The 20,810-nt window shown below is 40.1% G+C and overlaps 1 protein-coding gene across 1 annotated transcript in view; it reads left to right on the top strand.

The window, feature by feature from the left end:
- LRBA (LPS-responsive vesicle trafficking, beach and anchor containing) overlaps positions 1-20,810 on the top strand; it is a 558,585-nt gene that overhangs the window by 397,229 nt on the left and 140,546 nt on the right. Inside the window, 2 exon segments of the mRNA XM_015409048.1 lie at positions 15,835-15,975; positions 19,304-19,423. Coding sequence (XP_015264534.1) covers positions 15,835-15,975; positions 19,304-19,423 — 261 coding nt within the window.

The following is a 20,810-nucleotide window of genomic DNA, read 5'->3' as shown; positions in this document are numbered from 1 at the left end:
AATCCCTACTTGTGTCATTGTTGCTTGCAGGGTTACCTTGGGCCAGTCACATACTCTCAGCCTAATTTACCTCATGGGGTTATTGTGAGGATAAAATGTAGGAAAGGAGAACAATGTTACCATCCTATTACCTCTCTGTTACCATCTGTACCATGGTCTTAATTTTTGAGGAATCAGACCTTCAACTCGCCAGTAGCACTTCTGTCTTGTCAGGGTTAAGCTTCAGTTTATTGTTTATCTACTCTAAAATTGGCTTCAGGCACTTGTTCAGGGTTTGTACAGCCTCCCTGGGATAAGCTGGAAGTGTGAGATAGCGCTGAGCATCATTCAAATAGTGGTGACAACCCAGGTCAATTTTCTGGATGACCTCATCCAGCAGTTTCATGTAGATGTTAAAAAGTATAGAGGACAAGATGGAAGATTGTGGGACCCTGCAGGCTGAAGGCCAAGGGGCTGAGCGGTGCATCCCAATCCCAGCACAGATAGGTACTCAGAAGGATACAATGATTGATGGTCTCAAAATCCATGGAGAGGAGAATCTCTCTGTCCATCTTCTGGCACGTCATCCACAAAGGTGACCAATCCTTTATTCTTCCATAAGACAGTCCAAAGATTGATTAATTAATTATGTTGTGATTATTTTGGCTATCTTTACCACTTTTTCTGGTAAACTGGTCCTAAAGGGTACTTTCCCCCAAGACTGCCCAGATGAATTTACATTTAGGTGCTGTTGGGGAAGTAGTGTTATTGATTAAATAATTATTTCTCCTCAGCTGAGAAGGTTTATCCAGGACTTCCATGTGGGAGATCAGGTAGACAATCATTTTTCCATTAATGGTTACTTTAGAGTACTAGTTATCTTCTCCTTTACAATACTCTCCCCATTTAATTACAAAATCTCTATCCTGCCCTAGAAGGATAGAGAACCTTTGGCTGTTTTCAATCATAAATGATCTAATGCTACTAATGAAAGCTGTGCTCTTTATACAATAATCTTATTGCTAACTAATTCTTCTGTTCAGTCACAACTCTTAACTCTAGCCGAATGTAGTGAAGCAGGTATGCCCCATGTCTGTTTGTACATGGTGGCCAATATGTCTCTGCCACTATATATGTATTCAAGGCCAAATCTGTGGCCCAGCTGCTATATGGAATCCCTATATGGATTGGCACATTCAACCAGGCTATTGAGAGGGTTCAGTGTTTTTTCTTGCACTATATTCTGGGTCTTCCTAACTGTGTTGGATACACAGCTGTGTGCCTTGAAACCAAGCTGGGGTTGTGGAAACCAGAGCATGGATTCAGACCATAAAGTTGTGGTTGCCCCCCCCCCCCCCCCCCACGTTACCTTGCAGATCCATAGAAAAAATACCTCAATTGGCATCTCCCTTGATTCTCTTCTGATGCTGGAGAGGGAGCAAGCTTTTAGACTGTTGTGTCATGGAGAGGCAAATCTTGTGTTATCTAGCAAACAGATTTTGCTCTCCTGTGTCCCATTGTGTTGCACCAGACTATGGTACTGCAGCCACCTATCTATCCAATCTAGAATCACTTCATGATCACAGAGCCTTTATGCTTGCCTGATTTAATGTCCTTCCCTCAGCTATTTTATCTGGTAGATATTCAGGAACCCCTTTTAGTGAAAGGTATTGCCCTTGTAGGTCTGGGGTTCCCAAACAATTAGCTTATATATTATTTTACTATAATCTTTTTTTTGGAGTTGAGGAATGTAATTATTAGACCTCTTGTGCATAATGTTCAGGGACTTCCAGAAGGGCAGCTAGTAATGTTCCTCTTGTTGAATAGAAATCCTTATATCACCTTGCAGGTGGCTAAGTACTTGCTAGCTGCACTAAAGATCTGTGAACAGTTTATGTATGCTTCTGGATAATTTTAATTTTAATTTTATCTTAATTATCTTTTGAATAATTTTATCTTAATATTTATGCCACTCTGTTTCTATGTAATTTTACCTTGCTGAGTGTAAAATCTTATTTATAAAATGTTTATTTGGTTCTGGTGAGACAAATGCCTAATAAAGGTGATGAATGAATGAATGAATGAATGAATGAATGAATGAATGCATGCATGCATGCATGCATGAATGAATGACCAAGGCTGTTTCATTCCCAGACTAGGATGAGTATAAACAATTTGCCTCTTCCAGGAAAGCTTGGAGATGTCCAGCCACCACCCATTCAATTACCTTGCTCAAGAAGGGAACATTTGAGACTTGTCGATAATTATTGAGAATGCCTGAGTCAAGGGTAGGTTTCTTTAGAGGTGGAGAAACAACAGCCTGTTTCAAGGCTGGGGTGACCACTTCCTCTCTCAAGGGAATGCTAGCTACCTCTAGAACCCAGTCACCCCCTCCCCAATAGTTTAAGTAGCCAGAAAGGGCAAGGGTCATATAAGCAAGGTCTTACATACAAGATGGTAGGCCTCAAACCTCCAAGGATCCCGTCACCATTCTCAGACTGAATGAGCTCAAAAGCATCCCAAGCAATTGGACAAGTTGGCACCCTATCACTGCTGACATAGAGTCCAAGCTGGGATTTTATCTGCAAAGTTCTGAGCAAAATGATCACAGCTGTCCACCGAGCAGTCCATCTCCTCTGTAGGCCAAAGCCTAACAGGCTTCCAATGACCCAGAAAAGCTGTACTGGCCTACACAATGCAGATGCAATGGATGGTGGGAAAGTATTGCTTCTTTGCCGCCATCACTGCCACGGAATATGCTTTAAAATAGGCTTTTGCCCATGGCTTGTCAGATTTGCCACAAATCTTCCTTCATTGTCACACTAACTGTGTCTCCCTTGGCTTTCAAGTGCCTGCAGCCCCTCAGTGAAACAAGGTGCTACCTGGTTTCTAATACCTGACAGAGGAAACCTGTATATAATTAGTTGCCTTACCTGCTTACTGCACTTCAGAGCTACGGGTAATATTTACAGTAATAAAAATAACAGCAATCCAGAACAGGCAGTTCAAAGTCAAAGTTAAATTTAAGCATATGTACAGCTGGGCAGTTCATAGAATCATAGACTCATAGAGTTTGAAGGGGTCATATAGACCATCTAGTCCAACCCCCCTGCCCAATGCAGGACCAGCCTAAAGCATCTCTGACAAATATTTGTCCAGCCTCTTCTTGAAAGCTGTCAGTGAAAGGGAGCTAACCACCTCTCTAGGCAGCTGATTCCACCATTGAACCAAACTGACTGAAAATGTTTTTCCTAATATCCAGCTAATACCTTTCTGCATGTAATTTAAACCCGTTGCTTCAGGTCCTATCCTCTGCTGCCAACCGGAACAGCTCCTTGCCCTCCTCCAAATGACAGCCTTTCAAATATTTAAAGAGAGCAATCATGTCCCCCCTCAATCTCCTCTTCTGTGCCAGTTTGGTGTAGTGGTTAAGTGTGCGGACTCTAATCTGGGAGAACCGGGTTTGATTCCCCACTCCTCCACTTGCACCTGCTGATGTGACCTTGGGTCAGTCACAAGCTCTGGCACAGCTGTCCTTGAAAAGAGCAGTTTGTGTCAGAGTTCTCTCAGCCCCACCCACCTCACAGGGTGTCTGTTGTGGGGAGGGGAAGGGAAAGGAGTTTGTAAGCCGCTCTGAGACTCCAAGTGAAGGGCGGGGTATAAATCCAATCTCTTCTTCTTCCTCCTCTTCTAACTAAACATTCCCTAGGCCCTTAGCCTTTCCTCGTGGGGATCAGTCTCCAGACCCCTGATCATCCTCGTTGCTCTCTTCTGCACCCTCTTGATTTTGTCCACATCCTTTTTGAAGTGAGGCCTCTAGAACTGCACACAGTACTCAAGGTGCAGCCTGACCAAGGCAGTATATAGAGGGGCTATGACCTCCTGCGATTTCAATGCTATGGCCCTTTTAATGCAACCCAAGACTGAATTTGCCTTTTTTTTTACCACCTGTCATGACCCCAGAGGGGTCTTTGGGTTCCGCTGCCACCACCCTGGATTTATGGCCCCTTGGGAGGCCCAGGGTACCTTCCCAAGCCCCTTTTCAGCCGAGCAATACAGGCGTGATTGACCCAGGCAGAGAAAATAATTACACAAAAAGGGTTTATTAAAACAACAGTGGGGCAGGGAAAAACAAGACACGGCAAGGTGCTTCAAAAGGGGATAACAGTGTGAAAGGACAAATAAACATAAACTAACGCAACTACCTGTTACTCCTAACTGTTTTACTTCCAGGCCCCAGCCTGCCTAGCACTCACGCTGATCCCAGTGTAGCTCCCTCTCTCCCAGACCAGCCTGTCCCCACAGTGGGACCAGGCCGCAGAGAGAGACCTGAAGAACACCCTGTTTCTCCTCAGTTAATGGCTAACCGACTCTCCTCACACACAGTTCAACAGTCTCCTCCCAGAAGCTGCCTCTCTGATTCTCCCAATGCCTTCTGGGAGTTGTAGGCCTAGCTGCCTCCTACTGCCACCCAGGCCTCTTAGGCTGGCTAGGCCGTGCTGGCACAGGCCAGATCATGACTGCATCACAATGACTGCTCATATTTAGTTTACAGTCCACTCTTACCCCAAGATCTCTTTGGCATACACTACTCTCCAGAAAATTATCCCCCATCCAGTATTTTGTGCTTGGCATTTTTGTGGCCCAGATGTAATACTGTGCATTTATCTTTGTTGAATTGCATCGTTTTTGCAACTGCTCACTTCTCCAGAGTATTCAGGTCTTATTGAATTTTAACTCTATTTTCTTGGGTGTTTGCTACTCCTCCCAATTTGGTATCATCAGCAAATTTAATGAGTAGCCCTTCTACCCCTTCATCCAGATCACTGATAAAAATATTGAAAAGTACTAAGCCCAAAACCAAGCCCTGCGACATCCCGCTAGACACCTCCCTCCAATCTGATGAAACATTGACCACCACTCTTTGTGTGTGGTCCTCTAACCAGTTCCCTATCCACCAAACTGTCCTATAGTCCAGTTCGCAGTCTTCCAGTTTTCCCATCAGAATGTCATGGGGAACCTTATCAAAAGCTTTACGGAAATCGAGGTAAATTACATCAACATTGTTCCCACGATCCAGTAAGCTCATCACATGATCAAAGAAGGAAACCAGGTTGGTCTAACAAGATCTGTTGGGGACAAAACCATGCTGACTTCCCCGGATCACTAAGTGGTCCTTCAGATGCTTACAGATCGACCCCTTTAAAATCTCCTCTAATATCTTCCTAGCAACAGAAGTCAAACTGACCGGCCTGTAGTTTCCCGGGTCATCCTTCTTCCCTTTCTTAAAGATTGGGATAACATTCAGTCTCCTCCAATCTTGTGGCACATCCCCAAGATTAGTTCCTGTTTATGGATACTTTAGTTTCTTCAACAAATGTTATTTGTTACAGAACATGAACTAATTTATTGGCTTTGTGAGAACAGCACTCTGTTTTGCAGAATATTGATTCCTTTTCCTGGCTACATATCTATATATTGGATCATTCATAGACTTTTTATGAAAGTTAGTTGAATCTGAAATATCTTTTGTAGTATATATGATCCTCAGTTCAGTAGGGCAAAGGGTAAAGTGCTTGTAATTCTTTTTTATATGTCCTGGCTCATTCTGTGCTTGCTCATCAGATAATTCACAATTAGATTCCACTACATTATTTGCCATTAGAATAATTTAAATAAATAGTACAAGTTCAAAAAAAGTTGGCTGACTACAGAGTAGATTATTAGATTTAGACTTCAAAACAATGTTTCAGCTTTTTACAAGGGCTTTAATTTTCAAACTCAAATTGAAAGTTGAATAACTGAGCCTTAATAGGCATTTTAAAAAACTGAAAGCTTGATGTGTCTCTCTGTATCCAGAACTGTGCATTAGGGGCGTGCACAAAAAGAAAATGCAGGATTTTTAGGATCCAGGTATATTGGACCCCAAAAAATTCAGGATTCCTGGGGCGAAAAACCTGAATTCCAATACCAGTATGGTATTCTCTTCAGGGTCCCCACCCCTATGTGACCATTATAGTCAGTGGGGAATCTATCTGGGGTTATCCAGGGGCCTATTTTTTGAGGTAGAGGTATCACATTTTCAGCATATTTTCTAGTGCCTCTCCTCAAAAGACTCCCCATGTTTCAAAAATATTGGACCAGGGGGTCCAATTCTATGGGCCCCCAAATATAGTGACCCCATCCTCCATTTCAGTGGAGGAAAAAAACAGCAAAAAACCCCCAACAACCCCAAGACCTGATGTCAAACCAGAGAGTGTCTGTAGTAGAAACTGAATTGGGGGGCATTTTGCAAGCCTAGAAAAACCCAGTGCCCCCCAATTCCAGTTTTTACTTCAGAGACTCTCTGGTTTGACATCAGTTGAAAACCATTAAGGATGGTGGCACCTTCTTTGAGTGCCCATAGAGTTGGAGCCCCGGGTCCAATCTGTTTGAAACTTGGGTGGACTTTTGAGGAGAGCCACCAGCAGCTGTGCTGAAAATTTGGTGCCTCTACCTCAAAAAGAAGAAGAAGAAGAGAAGAGATTGGATTTATACCCCGCCCTTCACTACCCAAAGGTGTCTCAGAGCGGCTTACAAACTCCTTTCCCTTCCCATCCCCACAACAGACACCCTGTGAGGTAGGTGGGGCTGAGAGAGCTCTGACAGAAACTGCTCTTTCTCAAGGACAGCTCTTATCAGAACTACAGCTTGCCCAAGGCCATCCAGCCAGGTGCAAGTGGAGGAGTGGGGAATCAAACCCAGTTCTCCCAGATTAGAGTCCACGCACTTAACCACTACACCAAACTGGCTCTCAGCCACCCATACTCCTGGATACCTCCGGATTGTTATTTAAGCTGTTATTTAAGCTGGGATCTGTTATTTAAGCCACAATTGGTACTACCAATATGGCAATTACGGAAGAAGAGAGAATAGCCCATATATTCTCATCCAGCTATATGGATAGTTAAGAATAATAATAAAGGATTATGAGGGCCTGGAAATTATTGTTCAATGAAATTAGGGGCCATCGGGACCACAGAATGTGTGCTTGAGAAATAGGGGCTGGAAAATCTGAAGGAAGCAATAGTGGTGCTAGAAGGGGGAGGTATACAGGAAGGGGGATAATGGTTTGTATTCCAGTTTCTGGTAGACAAAAAATATTTCTAAGCTGTATCAATAACGGTCAACTGGTGACCACATTAGACTTCTATCCTTATTTTTCTGTCTTGCTTCACCCACTCCTTACAAGAGGTTTAGACCTTCAGGAACTTCTTAACTCTCAAGTGATTTAGAGAATTGTGGAGAAGCTTGTCATTTTCCCAATGGAAGAGACACTTCCAAAGTTCTTCTGTTTGGGGGAGGGGGACTAGCTTAATGGTAGGGAATAGGTGGTGACACTATGGCTTTATGAATGAGCTGTGTATATAAGTACTATCCCCGGTCAATTCCCTGCCCAGACAAGGTGAAGAGAGTGTGAATTGCAGTAAAACTAAGCTTGCTACTGGAATATGTATTTTTTTCTCCCCCCCCCCTTTTGCTACTATATTTATTTTCAGTGTAATCAATAAAAGTCCACTGATTTCATAATGCAGAAATATACTGCTATCTCAGGTTGGCTAGTGCATATTTAAAAAATCTCTTCAAACAAGACTATTTCAAAAAGAAAGTGCTTTTAAAAATGCAAATCTAAAACTCTGCAACTTGAGTGTATTTCTAAGCTATTAAATCAAATCATGAGTATGAAGTGATAACAGTAATAGCATTACACCATGTCTTCAGTGTATACAGCACAATACCCATGGGTTTGATAAAAATGCTTATCAGAATCCATTGGTTATACTTGTCAGTTAGATAAAGCAGCAGCTGCAAACTAGTTGCCAGAACCATGAATAAGGCATGTGATTCTTAAATGATCCAACCCAAGGCTGTTTATCTGTGTGTCTTTGCCACCAAGATATTATGAAAACATTGGTGCAAAATATCTTCTGTATTCTTAGATAGATATTAGGCTGCTCTATAGCAGTACTAAAATTAGACTTCTGTCTCAAGTGTACACAGAATCATAATTTCCTAGTTTATATTTAAAATCAGCTGTTTCTGTGACTGTAAAATATGATTTGCTTCATGGAGGTAATATATTAAGACAGTGTGGTTTTTTTTATATACAAACAAATTCTAATTGAACAATAATTCAGTTTGTTCAGTTTCATTAATTGCAAACAAATTCAGTAATCACAAACACATAGTTCTTGATGGGCACTCTTGTACTTTAAAATGACTAGAAATCTTCCCAGGGGAATAAGCTATTGTAAACTAGAGGTATGCAACCCCCAAAAAAGGTATTTTTCAGGTTCGTGTATATCAAAAATATCAGTATTTACCAGTATTCCCAAATCCCAATACCAGTATGGTATTCAGATTCAGTAAATATTCAGGAAACCCAATTTTTTTTGCACTGTTATACATTATGGGGAACATTATTGTCAGTGGAGAATCGCTCTGGGGGGCTGTTTTTTGAGGTAGGCACCAAATTTGCAGCATAGTTGCTGGTGCCTCTCCTCAAACCGCCCCCCCCAATCTCAAAAAGATTGGAACATAGGGTACAATTCTGTGGGCCCCCAAAGAAGGTGCCCACACCCTCCATTGCTTTCAGTGGAGAAAATAAGGCATTTAAAGGGATTGTGGTCCCTTTAAATGCCTTCTTTAAGCCATGTGACTCCACAGCAAGTGAACTCCAAAGGTGTTTAAAGGGCTTGCCGTCTCTTTAAACACCTCCAAGTGGTGAGTTCACTCAGAAGGTTTTTAAAGGGTCTGTGAGCCCTTTAAATGGCTTTGGAGTTCATTTGCCACAGAGTTCTGTGGCTTAGAAAAGGCATTTAAAGGGGTGATGATCCCTTTGAATTCCCTTTAAGTTCGGCTATCCAACTGTCCTGAAAATCCTAAATATTTTCAGGATTTTGGGGGCTTGGCCATTTCAGATAGCAGAAATTAAACCTCAATCAACAACCACCTTAAAAATACCCCCAAAATACCAGTAAGGTATTTTTCAGCTTGGTTTATGCCAAATGCACACCCATATTGTCAACTTTGTTCATTTTTTATAGTACTCCAGAAATAGTTCAGCACAAGCACTGTCTTATCCAGTTTTAAAAGGCTCAAATGCTGGTGAGAGCATCTGTCTGTGCCCTGCATATAAACAAACACATCTTTGCATCCTTTATGGAGTCCCTGCTTGTTGAGGTATGGCCACCAGGAGTGAGTTTTTGCTACCTCTTAATTAAGTCCTTCATCTTCATAGAACTTGATGGGAAAGTCACTGGGAATAGCATCTTTCTGCATAGTATGAACATAGGTTTTGCATCTTGGTCTCACTAGTGTTAGATAGAACCCAGCAGTGGGGATAGAGCAAGACTGAGGCCATTCTGGCAATAGGTGGTATTGGCAAGGGCCATCACCAAGCAACCCACGGAAGGAGGGGCAGTGTGGGGGCTCTGGGCAGGGAGAGAGAGCCATCCACGCCAGCAGCCCCAGTGGAAATTTTCCAGTAATGTTAATGGCCGGTTTGCCTCTGTTCATATTTCTAGAACTACTGCTACCTCTTGCAGTGGAGGGTATACCTGTATGTGTTGGTTAAAGGTATTTGTGTATTTATAATAATGTAGCTTTCAAAGGTAGATGAATTTGGTGCGTGGGAAGGAAGACTAATATTCTGGATTCTTATGGCTGACTTATGGCAACCTCTTATGAGGTTTCAAGGCAAGAGACATTTGGGGGTGGCTTGCCATTGTCTGCCTCTGCACCACAACCCTGGTATTCCTTGGAGGTGTCCCATATAAATACTAGCCAGGGCCAACCCTGCTTAGCTTCCCAGACCTGAGAAGCTCTGTCTATCCTGGTCTATTCAGGTCAGGCCGGCAGTGCCATTACACCCTTCTAAATCAGCCTGTCCACCCCATATGGCTGCTTTGGCTTGCTGGGAGAAATGTTCTCATTGGTGTGAATTCCTTCTGTCGTCCTTAACTCAGCATCTGCCTAAACCATTTTTAGTGTAACCGGGGCTGGCTATGAATCTGTTTGGAACTCGTTTCAAAGCTGTGGTTAAGAGTGAACCTTAGTGTTTAGCCACGGCAGATGCTAATATAAATTATGACTAATGGGTAGAATTCATGGCAGAGGGGATAAGAAACACAAACCTGTGGCCTGTTTTTAAGCCCTTAACTATGAATTTAAAATCAAAAGTGTTATGCTTGTGCAGCCCTTAGAACAATTTGTTCCATTGCCCAACTATACATTTAGGAAGCAGGTTCTCCTTTGCTGCAACTTGAATCAATTAGTCTCCATTCAGTTGCTCTGGTATGCAGCTTTTCTTCTGTTATCATGTTTGGGAAAGTGAAATGTGCAATTTTTTTTTTTTAAAAAAGCTTATATAGCATTTTGTTATATCTGTACTCCTCCAAATTCTCCCTGGCATGTTGGTGTCTTTCAATAAAATGAAGTGAGCAAAAACACAATTCAGTGCTCCAGCTGAGATCTAATCAGTGCTAATTAGTGTGTAACTATTACCCTGGGTCTCTTGTATATTATGCATCTGTTAATGCAATCACAAATGGCAATTGCCCTTTTTCGAAAGTATCATGTAACCTGTCTATATTCTACTATAGGCAACAAAGTGATTTGTAGATTTAAATTAATTAATAGATTAATAAGTTTTAAAACCTCATTATTGTTCCAACTATATTAGTTTACCAGGCAATATCTGTACCTATCCCTGATAAATCTTTGTCTCCATTTTGCCTTTTGGAGATGGCTTAGGGATACCTTTTAAAATGGTGTTTACAAGTATGCATAACAGAATTCTTCTGATCTTAACTCTCCAAGTTATGAGACATTAAATAGAAATGGATGTTGATATATTTGCCCAGACACAAAAAGCCAATGTCACCATAGCCAGTGCTTGTTAAATATGTTTTAAGTTTCAGCAGTGCCACACAAAAAACTAGACCCATTTGAGGTGAAATATTTTCTTAAGCATCCTTTACAAAAACAAATTGCTATTGTCATAAAGTGGAGTTCAATCGTGTGTAGTGCTGCAGCTTTCAGGCCATGGACCTCAGTGTGATAATAGGGATGTTACTGTACTATACACAGAACCCTTTATTTTTTCGTCTGTGCAATGTTGTATGATGCTTATTCACACATGCACAAATGTGTGGTCATGTGAGCACAGGTAGCTCATTTGAGATAATCAGTTAAGTTAATGTGAGCTTTACGCCTAAGCAAAAATTGATATTTGCCCTGAGACAGTGATGGTGTGAAGTTTACATCCGCAGGTCACCTTTCTTATATTGTATTTTATGTAAATTTCAATCCTGCGAAGGTATACAATCAATATTAGAGTGCCATATTTGGGGATTTCTTCAAAGAAAATATATATATTATAGTCCATGTTAAAGCAGCTCCCAGTTTTTTAGTGGTCCCAATTCAACTAGCTTTTTTTAAGCCTCTATGAACAATTCAGCACTGCTTTTTCATTGCTAGCTTGACTACCTGTTCTGATAACAAAACTGACTGCTTTCCTGGCCCAGCTGTAGCCTTTTGCCAATTGAGAACCTAATTTATAAATCCTTTACATCTCCACAGTTGCCTTGAAAATATATGACAGCAGACTGAAAATGCCACTGGCTAACCCGAAACAATTTGTACATATAAACCTTGGAACACTTGCATGTAAACTAAACAACCAGAACCCCTTTGAATTCTCAAAATAAATGAATGCATGACTATGGGAGTATTTGGAATAGAGATGCCAATTTCCAGGCAGGATCTGGAGTTCTCTGGAATTATGAATGATCTCCAGGCTACAGAGAGATCAGTTTGCCTGGAGGAAATGGCACCTCTCCAGGCTCAGCCCCCAAATCTCCAGGAATTTCCCACTATGGAGTTGGCCACCCTAACTGGAATCTGTGTCCTTTGTTCACTGCTCGAACTGTTGACCGTGAGCATGGGAGAGGAAGTGGCATAGCATACCCTCTCAGTGATGATGCAGTATCATTTAGATTGCATAGCCTAGGATCATCCTGCTGCCAAACTGCAATGGAGCACCAACTTAGTCTGAAGATGTGGGGTGGGGTGCCAAATATACATTAGAATATGTATCTCCATGCCTTTAAAAACCACTGTGCCCATTCATCCCTGGTAGTTTTGGTTTGTTCTTTTAGTTGTAATAGCAAAACCACAACTCCATTGCCCTCCTGTGGTCTCTTTTGAGAGGTGGTACTTTGGGACCAGTGTGGTTTATAGTTTAAAGGGCTTTGAATAAATTTCAAAGATGGCTTCCTAGAGTTTATTTTGCTAATGCCTGCAAAGTATATTAGTACCATGTTGTGTTTCTTCTTGGGCTTCTCAGTTAAAAACCTTGAGCTCCATCCGTGGAATCTAAACATATAATTGCATTGGTCTTACTGCTACATCCATTGCTGCAATAAGTAAGATCTATTGTATTACTGTTAGTCAAAGGAATGCTTTAAGCTGCTTATTTTCCTGTTAATGCCATTCTGTTGCTGTGTAGGCCAGTGAATAGTACTTGGCACTCATTTTCCACAAACACATTTAGGGCTGATGCATCACTATTGGGAATTTCTTAGCTTTGGCACGCATATGAAAATAATGCCATTTTCCAGCCAATTAAGTAAAACAGTGGTTATTCTTTTAAATGTGATACTAAAAACAAACTTACCAGTTTAATATAAGACTGAGATTTAGAAGATGATTTTAAGGTATTTTCCCCCTGAATGGCTGATAATTAGTTAAATGTTTGCAAATACCAAATAGCAGTTGTCAGGAAAATATGGTATTGGTAGTATGATAGAATGTATTAGCCCCGTATATTGTCTCCATTTTATTATGAAGCTGCTGAGGAAGCTGTGATATACAGCACTGTCATTACAGATCTATTGTTACAGGGGTTCCATGGTCTTCTGTGTACTGCCATTAATTTATAGCAGTAAACAATATGTAGCCTTCCGACTGCAGCAAAGCAGAATCTTTTAATGAGGTGGATGTTATTACTACAATAAATCAGTGCTTTCGTGTAATGTATAATTCAATGTGTGTATTCCCACTGTAACTTCTCTGAGTAAGCTGATAGTGTATCATTGTCAGTGCACAGCTCCATAGTTCTTTATTTCCAAGCTCCCTTTTTTCCCATTTGGTGACTTAAAAAAATTGCTTGCAAATAAATGTGGCATGACTTGATAGTTGCACTGTTGCCAGGTTTCAGAAGCCAAGTGGGGGGGGGGGTTAAAATCAATACTGTGCATTCTGGCTGTATGGATCTCCACATTCTACCCTTTCTTTCTTTTTTCCAGAAGAGAATTAAATCAATCCTAATTGGTTTTAGCTTTATATTCAGGGAATATAATTCTATAACTATTGATCTATGGTGCCTTCTTTGGACAATAATAAAAACAGAAGCAGTTAAAAGCAAATCTTTGGAAAGCTTCAATGCTATACAAATACAGCACTGTATTGATATTGAGTGTAATTTATTTACTAGCAATCTTGATGTCTCCCTTTTCAAAATAAAAGTAGGCATGACTGAATGCTGCCACAAAGGAAGAAACAAAACAGATTCAAAAATTCTGTAACAAGAAATGACAGTTAAAATGATAGTACACTTCATTCTTCCCTAGGATATGTTTGCTAACTCAAATAAATCCTCTTTATATTGGAATTACTTATACAAATGGTTTTAATACAGATTAGAGAACTAAGAGAGCAATTCTAAACAGGTCTACTCTGAATTCTATTACAGTCTATCCAATAGGGCTTACTCCCAGGAAAGTGTCCTTAGGATTGTGCTGTTACAGTGTGGTACTAAACAAAGTTAGACTCTTCTAAATCCATGGAAGTCTATGGGCTTAGAAGGGTGCAACTCTGTTTTAAGATCAATGCTAGACAGTCTGTAACTGAAATATAACAAAAATGAAAAATTAAATAGAGATCCATTGATAAAGGCAAAGTAAACAGTCTTTTGTTTGGCTAGTAGTTCATGGTTTGCTGTCATATATACTTATGTCACCATAGGAAACCAAACTTTCTGTAAATGCTTCTGGTTGTCTAAGATGCTATGCTGTTAGTTTCTGGTAAAACAATTTCTATGTGAAAAATATATTCCACCATGTATTCCTTTGGATCTCTGAAGTTTGGACCTTGGTATGCCACTTACTGGTCAATGCAATCTTGGCACCTATCAGCAAACAGACTATCTTCTCATTGGCTTGTCTTCCATTTTTTAAAAATAAAGTATCAGAAAAAATAACTTATGATGATTATTTTAGAATCCTTTTAGGGGTGAATTTGTAGTGGAGTCTTGGACCCTCCTCTCTCAGATGCTCTTTGAATCAAAAAAAATTTCTTTGCAAATTCTTGTGAGCATAAGGGAAATCTGCACTTTATTGGAAGGGTCCCAATTTCCCCTCTCTGGTGTTATGCAGAGATGATGAACACCATAAAGTTTTCTTTTTAAAAAGCTTTGGATATCCTTGTAAAAATATATATTTACTTGAAAGGAAGACAACCCTGAATATAAAATTACCCTCCTAAAACGATATACACGCACACACAAATTACTGCTGGATAACTATAACCTGTATGTGAATACGTATGAACCTGTAAGACACCCCCATTACATGTAAGACATCCCCTTATAGGAGGCTATACCCGGATTAGAAGTCTTTGGTTATTTTCCAGCAATTCTGTTACATTGAACTGGTATCCCACAAATAAGCTTTTGTAAACAACTATTGAACTACTTTGGAACGATAGTTACCTCACTGGCATTTATATACTTTGGAGAGAAAAATATATTTGTATCATTATTGATACTGGTTCACTGAAGAAGTTTAACGAAATGAGTGCATTTATACCCGGGATCCTCATGTGATTCTTCTTTCAGATGATTGATTCATATTGTAATTGTTTTTTGAAAATTTGTATATTTTTGTACACTTTAGCATATAAAAATAATTGCACACACTATATAAATTAAGTATAATTAGATTTCTATTTTATTTAGCATCTTATTACAGTGTCTTTGTTGTTGTTACTTTGTAACGTGCAAACTGACAGAACAAATTTTAAAATTAGCCCTCTGTGTACCAAAGATTGTGTAAAACTTTTTAAATGTGTTGACACATCTTTCACCTTTACTTTTGCAGCTTAATCCCCCCCCCAAAAAAACACTAATTCTTCTTATGAGCCTCAATTTAATAAATTGCTAGCTGATAATTCAGGTCTACCCTTATGGCTTCACTATTAATACACATGCTGTAGCAAGATGGGATCTCACCAAGGGAGAACTGCTCCACTATCAGAAGCAGGGAAAGAATAACATTGGGTAAATCTTCCCTCTGAACATGAGTATTAAAGGATGATTTGGAAAACCATCCAATAAAAAATCCAAAAGTTTATACTGTGTTTTATGTATTCCTTGAGTTCAAAATGTATATCTTCATCTTCACGGGTTTCACATACATAGTTGTATCTGAACGTAGATTTGCCAACTTCCAGGTGGCGCCTGGGGATCTCCTGAAATTACAAAACATATACAGGCTACAGAGATCAGTTCCATGGATAAAATGGCTGCTTTGGAAGCTGGACTAAGAATATCCCTTGTTGAGGCTCTTCCCTCCCCAGGCCCCGTCCCCAAATCTCCAGGAATTCCACAACTTGGAATTGACAACCTGATCTGAATGCAACAGTATCTGGAATTTGCAACAAATATTTTAAAATGTATTTTTAATGCTGGTTAATTATTTTATTGTAATTATTGTCAATCTCACAATGAGCTGAACTTCTTCTTTTCCCCCATAGCCTATTGGTGCTCTTAATCCCAAAAGAGGTGCATTCTTTGCAGAACGTTACGAAACATGGGAAGATGATCAGGTTCCAAAGTTTCATTATGGTACTCATTACTCAACAGCAAGTTTTACACTCACTTGGTTGTTAAGAATTGTAAGTATAATCTAAAGATTTTCTGTTAAATTGTAAAGAAGGCAACAAATAATTAAACTATATATATTGAAATTAAAGGTAAAGGTTCCCTTGCTCGAAAGCCAGTCGAATCCGACTCTAGGGTTGCGGTGCTCATCTCCGTTTCAAAGCCGAAGAGCCAGCGCTGTTTCCGTGGTCATGTGGCCGGCATGACTAAACATCAAGGTGCACGGAACGCTGTTACCTTCCCACCGAAGTGGTACCTATTTATCTACTTGCAATTTCTTGCTTTCGAACTGCTAGGTTGGCAGGAGCTGGAACTAGAGACGGGAGCTCACTCCGTCATGCGGCAACCTGGGTCTTGAACTGCTGAACTACTGACCTTCCACAGCCTGCAGTTCAGCATCTTAACCACTTGAGCCACCGCAGCTCCTTTACCTTTATATTGAAATTAAAAGGCACTAAAACATTTAAAATTTCAGGAGAGTAGATTAAAACCAGTAATTATTGTTGATTGCAAAAAAATAAAATTGCTTCCAAATTGTAGAACAAAATTTTAGTTTAGACACAGTTGACTACCAGTTGCTGGCCCACCGCCTCGCTAACGTGGGGATTCAGGGGCTCACCCTTCAATGGCTTGCCTCTTTTCTCCAAGGTTGGGGACAAAGGGTGGTGAAAGGGGATCAGCAGTCCCAGAGACATCCTCTTGAATGTGGGATGCCTAAGGGGGCGATGCTGTCCCCGATGTTGTTTAACATCTATATGCGCCCCCTTGCCCAGATTGCCCGGAGATATGGGCTTAGGTGCCATCAATATGCAGATGACACCCAGCTCTATCTGATGTTGGACGGCCAGTCAAACTCCAGCCCAGACAATCTTCACCGGGCGTTGCAAGCTGTGGCTGGTTGGATCAGACTGAGTCGGCTGAAACTAAACCTGGCGAAGATGGAGGTCCTTGGCCTAAGACGGGTCGATTCGGGGTTGGGACTTCCTCTCTTGACCTTTGATGGGGTGCCTCTGGTGCCAGCGTTGGAGGTTAGGAGTTTGGGAGTGCTCCTGGACCCCTCTTTAACAATGGAGGCCGAGGTGGCAGCCACTGCCAAGTCAGCCTTTTACCATCTTCGGCTGGCTTGGCAGTTGGTTCCCTTCCTTGACTGCGATGACCTGGCCACAGTGATCCATGCGACAGTCACCTCGAGGTTAGACTACTGTAACACTCTCTACATGGGGCTGCCTTTGTCGCAAATCTGGAAGCTGCAGCTAGTGCAGAATGCTAGTGCAGAATGCTGCAGTCAGGTTGTTGATGGGTCTCTCTAGGCAGGAGCACATCCGGCCTGTGCTGAAAGCGCTGCACTGGCTGCCAATAGCTTACCTGATTCGCTTCAAAGTGCTGGTTCTTACCTTTAAAGCCTTATATGGCCAGGGTCCAACATACCTAAGGGACCGCCTTTCCCCATATGTTCCCCCAAGGGCACTACAGTCAGGTAATCTCCTGGTGACTCCAGGCCCCAAAGATGCCATATTTGCAGCAACCAGGGCCAGAGTTTTTTTGGTGGCGGCTCCTACCTGGTGGAGTGAGCTCCTGGAGAAGATCCGGGCCCTGCGGGACCTTGCGCAGTTCCGCAGGGCCTGTAAGATGGAGCTCTTCCACCAGGCTTTTGAGTAGGAGCTGCCACCGTTGCACCAACAACAACAACAACTGGGTTGGGCAACCTACAGGAGGTGAGATGGCCCTGTGACAAATGAACGATAGTGCTGCCTGGAATTGATATCTTCGATCTGGGACCATCACAACCAGGACACCGTCCTGTTACTAAAGACCTTTTTGAGACACCAAGAGCACCTTGTATTGTGATAAATGATTATAAATAATTGTTTTATCTTGTTTTTAACTGTTTTAATTATTGGCACACGTGCCCAGTCTGTGAACTGCCCTGAGCCTGCTTGCAGGGCGGGCGGGCTATAAATCTAATAAAATAAAAATGTGAAAGCTTATTCTTAAAATATGCATTTTAAGTAGTACCTTTTTCATTTTGTTTAAAATTATGCATTGCATGCATTTTTTTTTCATTGGAACATAATCTGATTTGTTCTGGCTTGATTTAATTTTCATTATTGACAAGTTAAAACAAACTCTGGAGGTATGATACTAAATAAGATTATCATAACCCCCTTTTCCATATTATGTGGTAACATACTTACAGATAACATTGCAGTTGGTTAGATTTGATATATTTATGAAATCAAACATGTTTATATAAAATAAACTGGAATGATGATTTATCAGATAGAAACTAATTTCTTTGGGAAAGCATTAGCAGCACATCATTAATTAAAGCTTGTTAGATTGGTACAAGCAGACATAAATCCTTGAAGTAATTTATGGTACTTAGCTAATTTCAAGCAATTATCCACTAATATGCACTTAAGTGTCCTTTAACTAGGAGGAGGTTTTCAATTGTTCAGGCATTTTTCTTTTCTTAATTATAAGCTACAAGGAGACCCAACAAAGAAAAAGTTGCACATATATTATACTTCTAATGTTATATTGAGTACTTTGAATGTTGAATAACATCCAGGATCTAAAGAAAAATGTAACTGTTCTGTACAGCAAAGAGGATTTATGTTTACATTTGCTGAACTGCAATTCCCCTCCCTCCATGGCAGCCTTTTATCTTGAAGGAAGTTTCAGTATTGGCATGGCAGAGAGTGTCTGCTGTTGAGAGAAAATAAGTGAAATATTTCAAGTTTTTTAGCATGTCTAAAGTAGGTTTTTGGATCTTGACTGTAGGCTACATTCTTTTACATAGTTACGGATATGTAAATTCAGTAGTTTTCAATGAGATGAAAATATGTGCACCTGTTCAGCAAGATTATGATCATAGCTGATAAACCATTGGGATATTAACACAGGTACATAACAAGCTTCTCGTCTCAATAGTGCTTATAATGTAAAAATTATCATCATATTACAAACTGGGAGGTAGGTAGATGGTGGTATTTCAAGATGAGCTGTGACATATATTTATGAGTTCCTATGCAATCTTTGTAACCAGATGCTTACCATTTATTAGAATTGTACTGAAAATGTTGGTATATTTTATTCTTGCAATGAATGAAAAAATGAAGGATATCACATATGATTTTTTTCACTGATCTATAAGCTGTGTTATTTTGGCAGATGGAACACTGAGTGCCAAAAATGGATTTTTTTACTCACCACAGAAATAAATCATGCTATTATAACTTTAGAAAATGGGCAAAAAATTTAAATACATCTAAAAATGAAAATCCTCACTGAAATATATTTCACTAAGTATCTTCTTTTATGTTACTTTTCTATTACTAGGAGCCCTTTACAACATTTTTCTTAAACTTGCAAGGTGGAAAATTTGATCATGCGGATAGAACTTTTTCATCAATTTCAAGGGCATGGCGTAATTGTCAGCGTGACACTTCTGATGTCAAGGTAAACTTTAGTGAAAGTTGTTAACACTACTTCTGTGAATGTCATGATATATTTTTCAAGTTTACACATTTTTGAGACCAATAACTAATGATTTCGAATCAATTGGAATTGTTGTTTTCATAACATACCTTTTGAGAGCTTGCAAAAATACAGAAATGAATAAACAAATATTATGGTGTGCAAAACTACTTAGTGAATTCTGCAAAAAACATGACAGAGAAGGGATAAGAAGGATAAGAGTTATATATGTCTGATTCATGATTTTAGTTGTCATCACTTTGGTGTAACCCAGCAATTAGGTAAAGGAGCATTTTGGATGTTTGATGGCTGTTCCTTAGCAAAAAAGGAGTTTTAAAAAATAGCAACATTGATTCTCAGTGGAACTGAAACATATTTTTATGGACTGTTCCTTTTACTAGGTGTGGTCTTTTAAACTTTTGAGTATACGCTTTCTATTACATTTTGTGCTGGTCAAGGACCGTTTTAATAATGATTGATATTGATTCTAGGTGGGGTCTATGCCTCTATGACGCTTGGCTGTTTCATGTTGTGTGTTTGGTTTAATCCTTTGCTGATTTAGTGAAATAATTTGTATGCATTTTCATCAAACATTTGAATGAAGAACCAGTGCTGATATTAATAAATAGTGAGTGAGGAGAGTGCATCTCTGTGACGCTGAAGATGACAGGACATTCACAGAATTGGAACAGCTAATGGAACAACTGATTTTGCTAGCAGAGGAATAGTACAACCAGAAAGAGTTGTAGATGGGTTCAGTTGAGTCAACCTATCTCACATCACCCTCTTTATGAAAGTGAAATTGGTGATTTGGGGTGAGAACATCAGAACAATTAAAATTGTGCCAGATCACTGGTTATCTAGGCCCTCCTACGTGTACCTTTCAAAAGGTTGGGGTTATTGACTCTCCTCCAGATTGATAATTTATTCTACAAACAGTGTCTTTTTAATAAAGCTGTGGTCTCTTTAATCCCAAATTGTTGTATCTGCTCTTTATTCTTTGCCCTCATAGCCTGCATTTGTAAGCCTTGGACTTATCAGAATGGTTAATAATGATTGACCTTACCTGCAGAGTGATGTCAAATAATTCTTTGCTTTACATCCTTGAGCAACAGACAATCCTGTGACTTGATTTTGTTATACTACAAAGGGATTTTCCAATTTGGTCTTAATTCTTAATTTCTCAATTGGACTTTAAAAAGGGATATTTTCTTTACAAATGGCATGATCCCTGAAGACTATGAAGATGACAGATGAAGAGTATTCCAGATTTTTAGTGTATGACACAAAGATAATTTTAGTAATTCACTTGGGCATGTTTCAGCTTTTACCAAAATCTATAGAAACCTAACCTTTCTAGATTTTAGCA

The sequence above is a fragment of the Gekko japonicus genome, unplaced genomic scaffold (assembly GCF_001447785.1).
Source record: "Gekko japonicus isolate JY-2015 unplaced genomic scaffold, Gekko_japonicus_V1.1 scaffold24, whole genome shotgun sequence".
Lineage (NCBI taxonomy): Eukaryota > Metazoa > Chordata > Lepidosauria > Squamata > Gekkonidae > Gekko > Gekko japonicus.
This window is presented reverse-complemented; position numbering and strand designations above follow the sequence as displayed.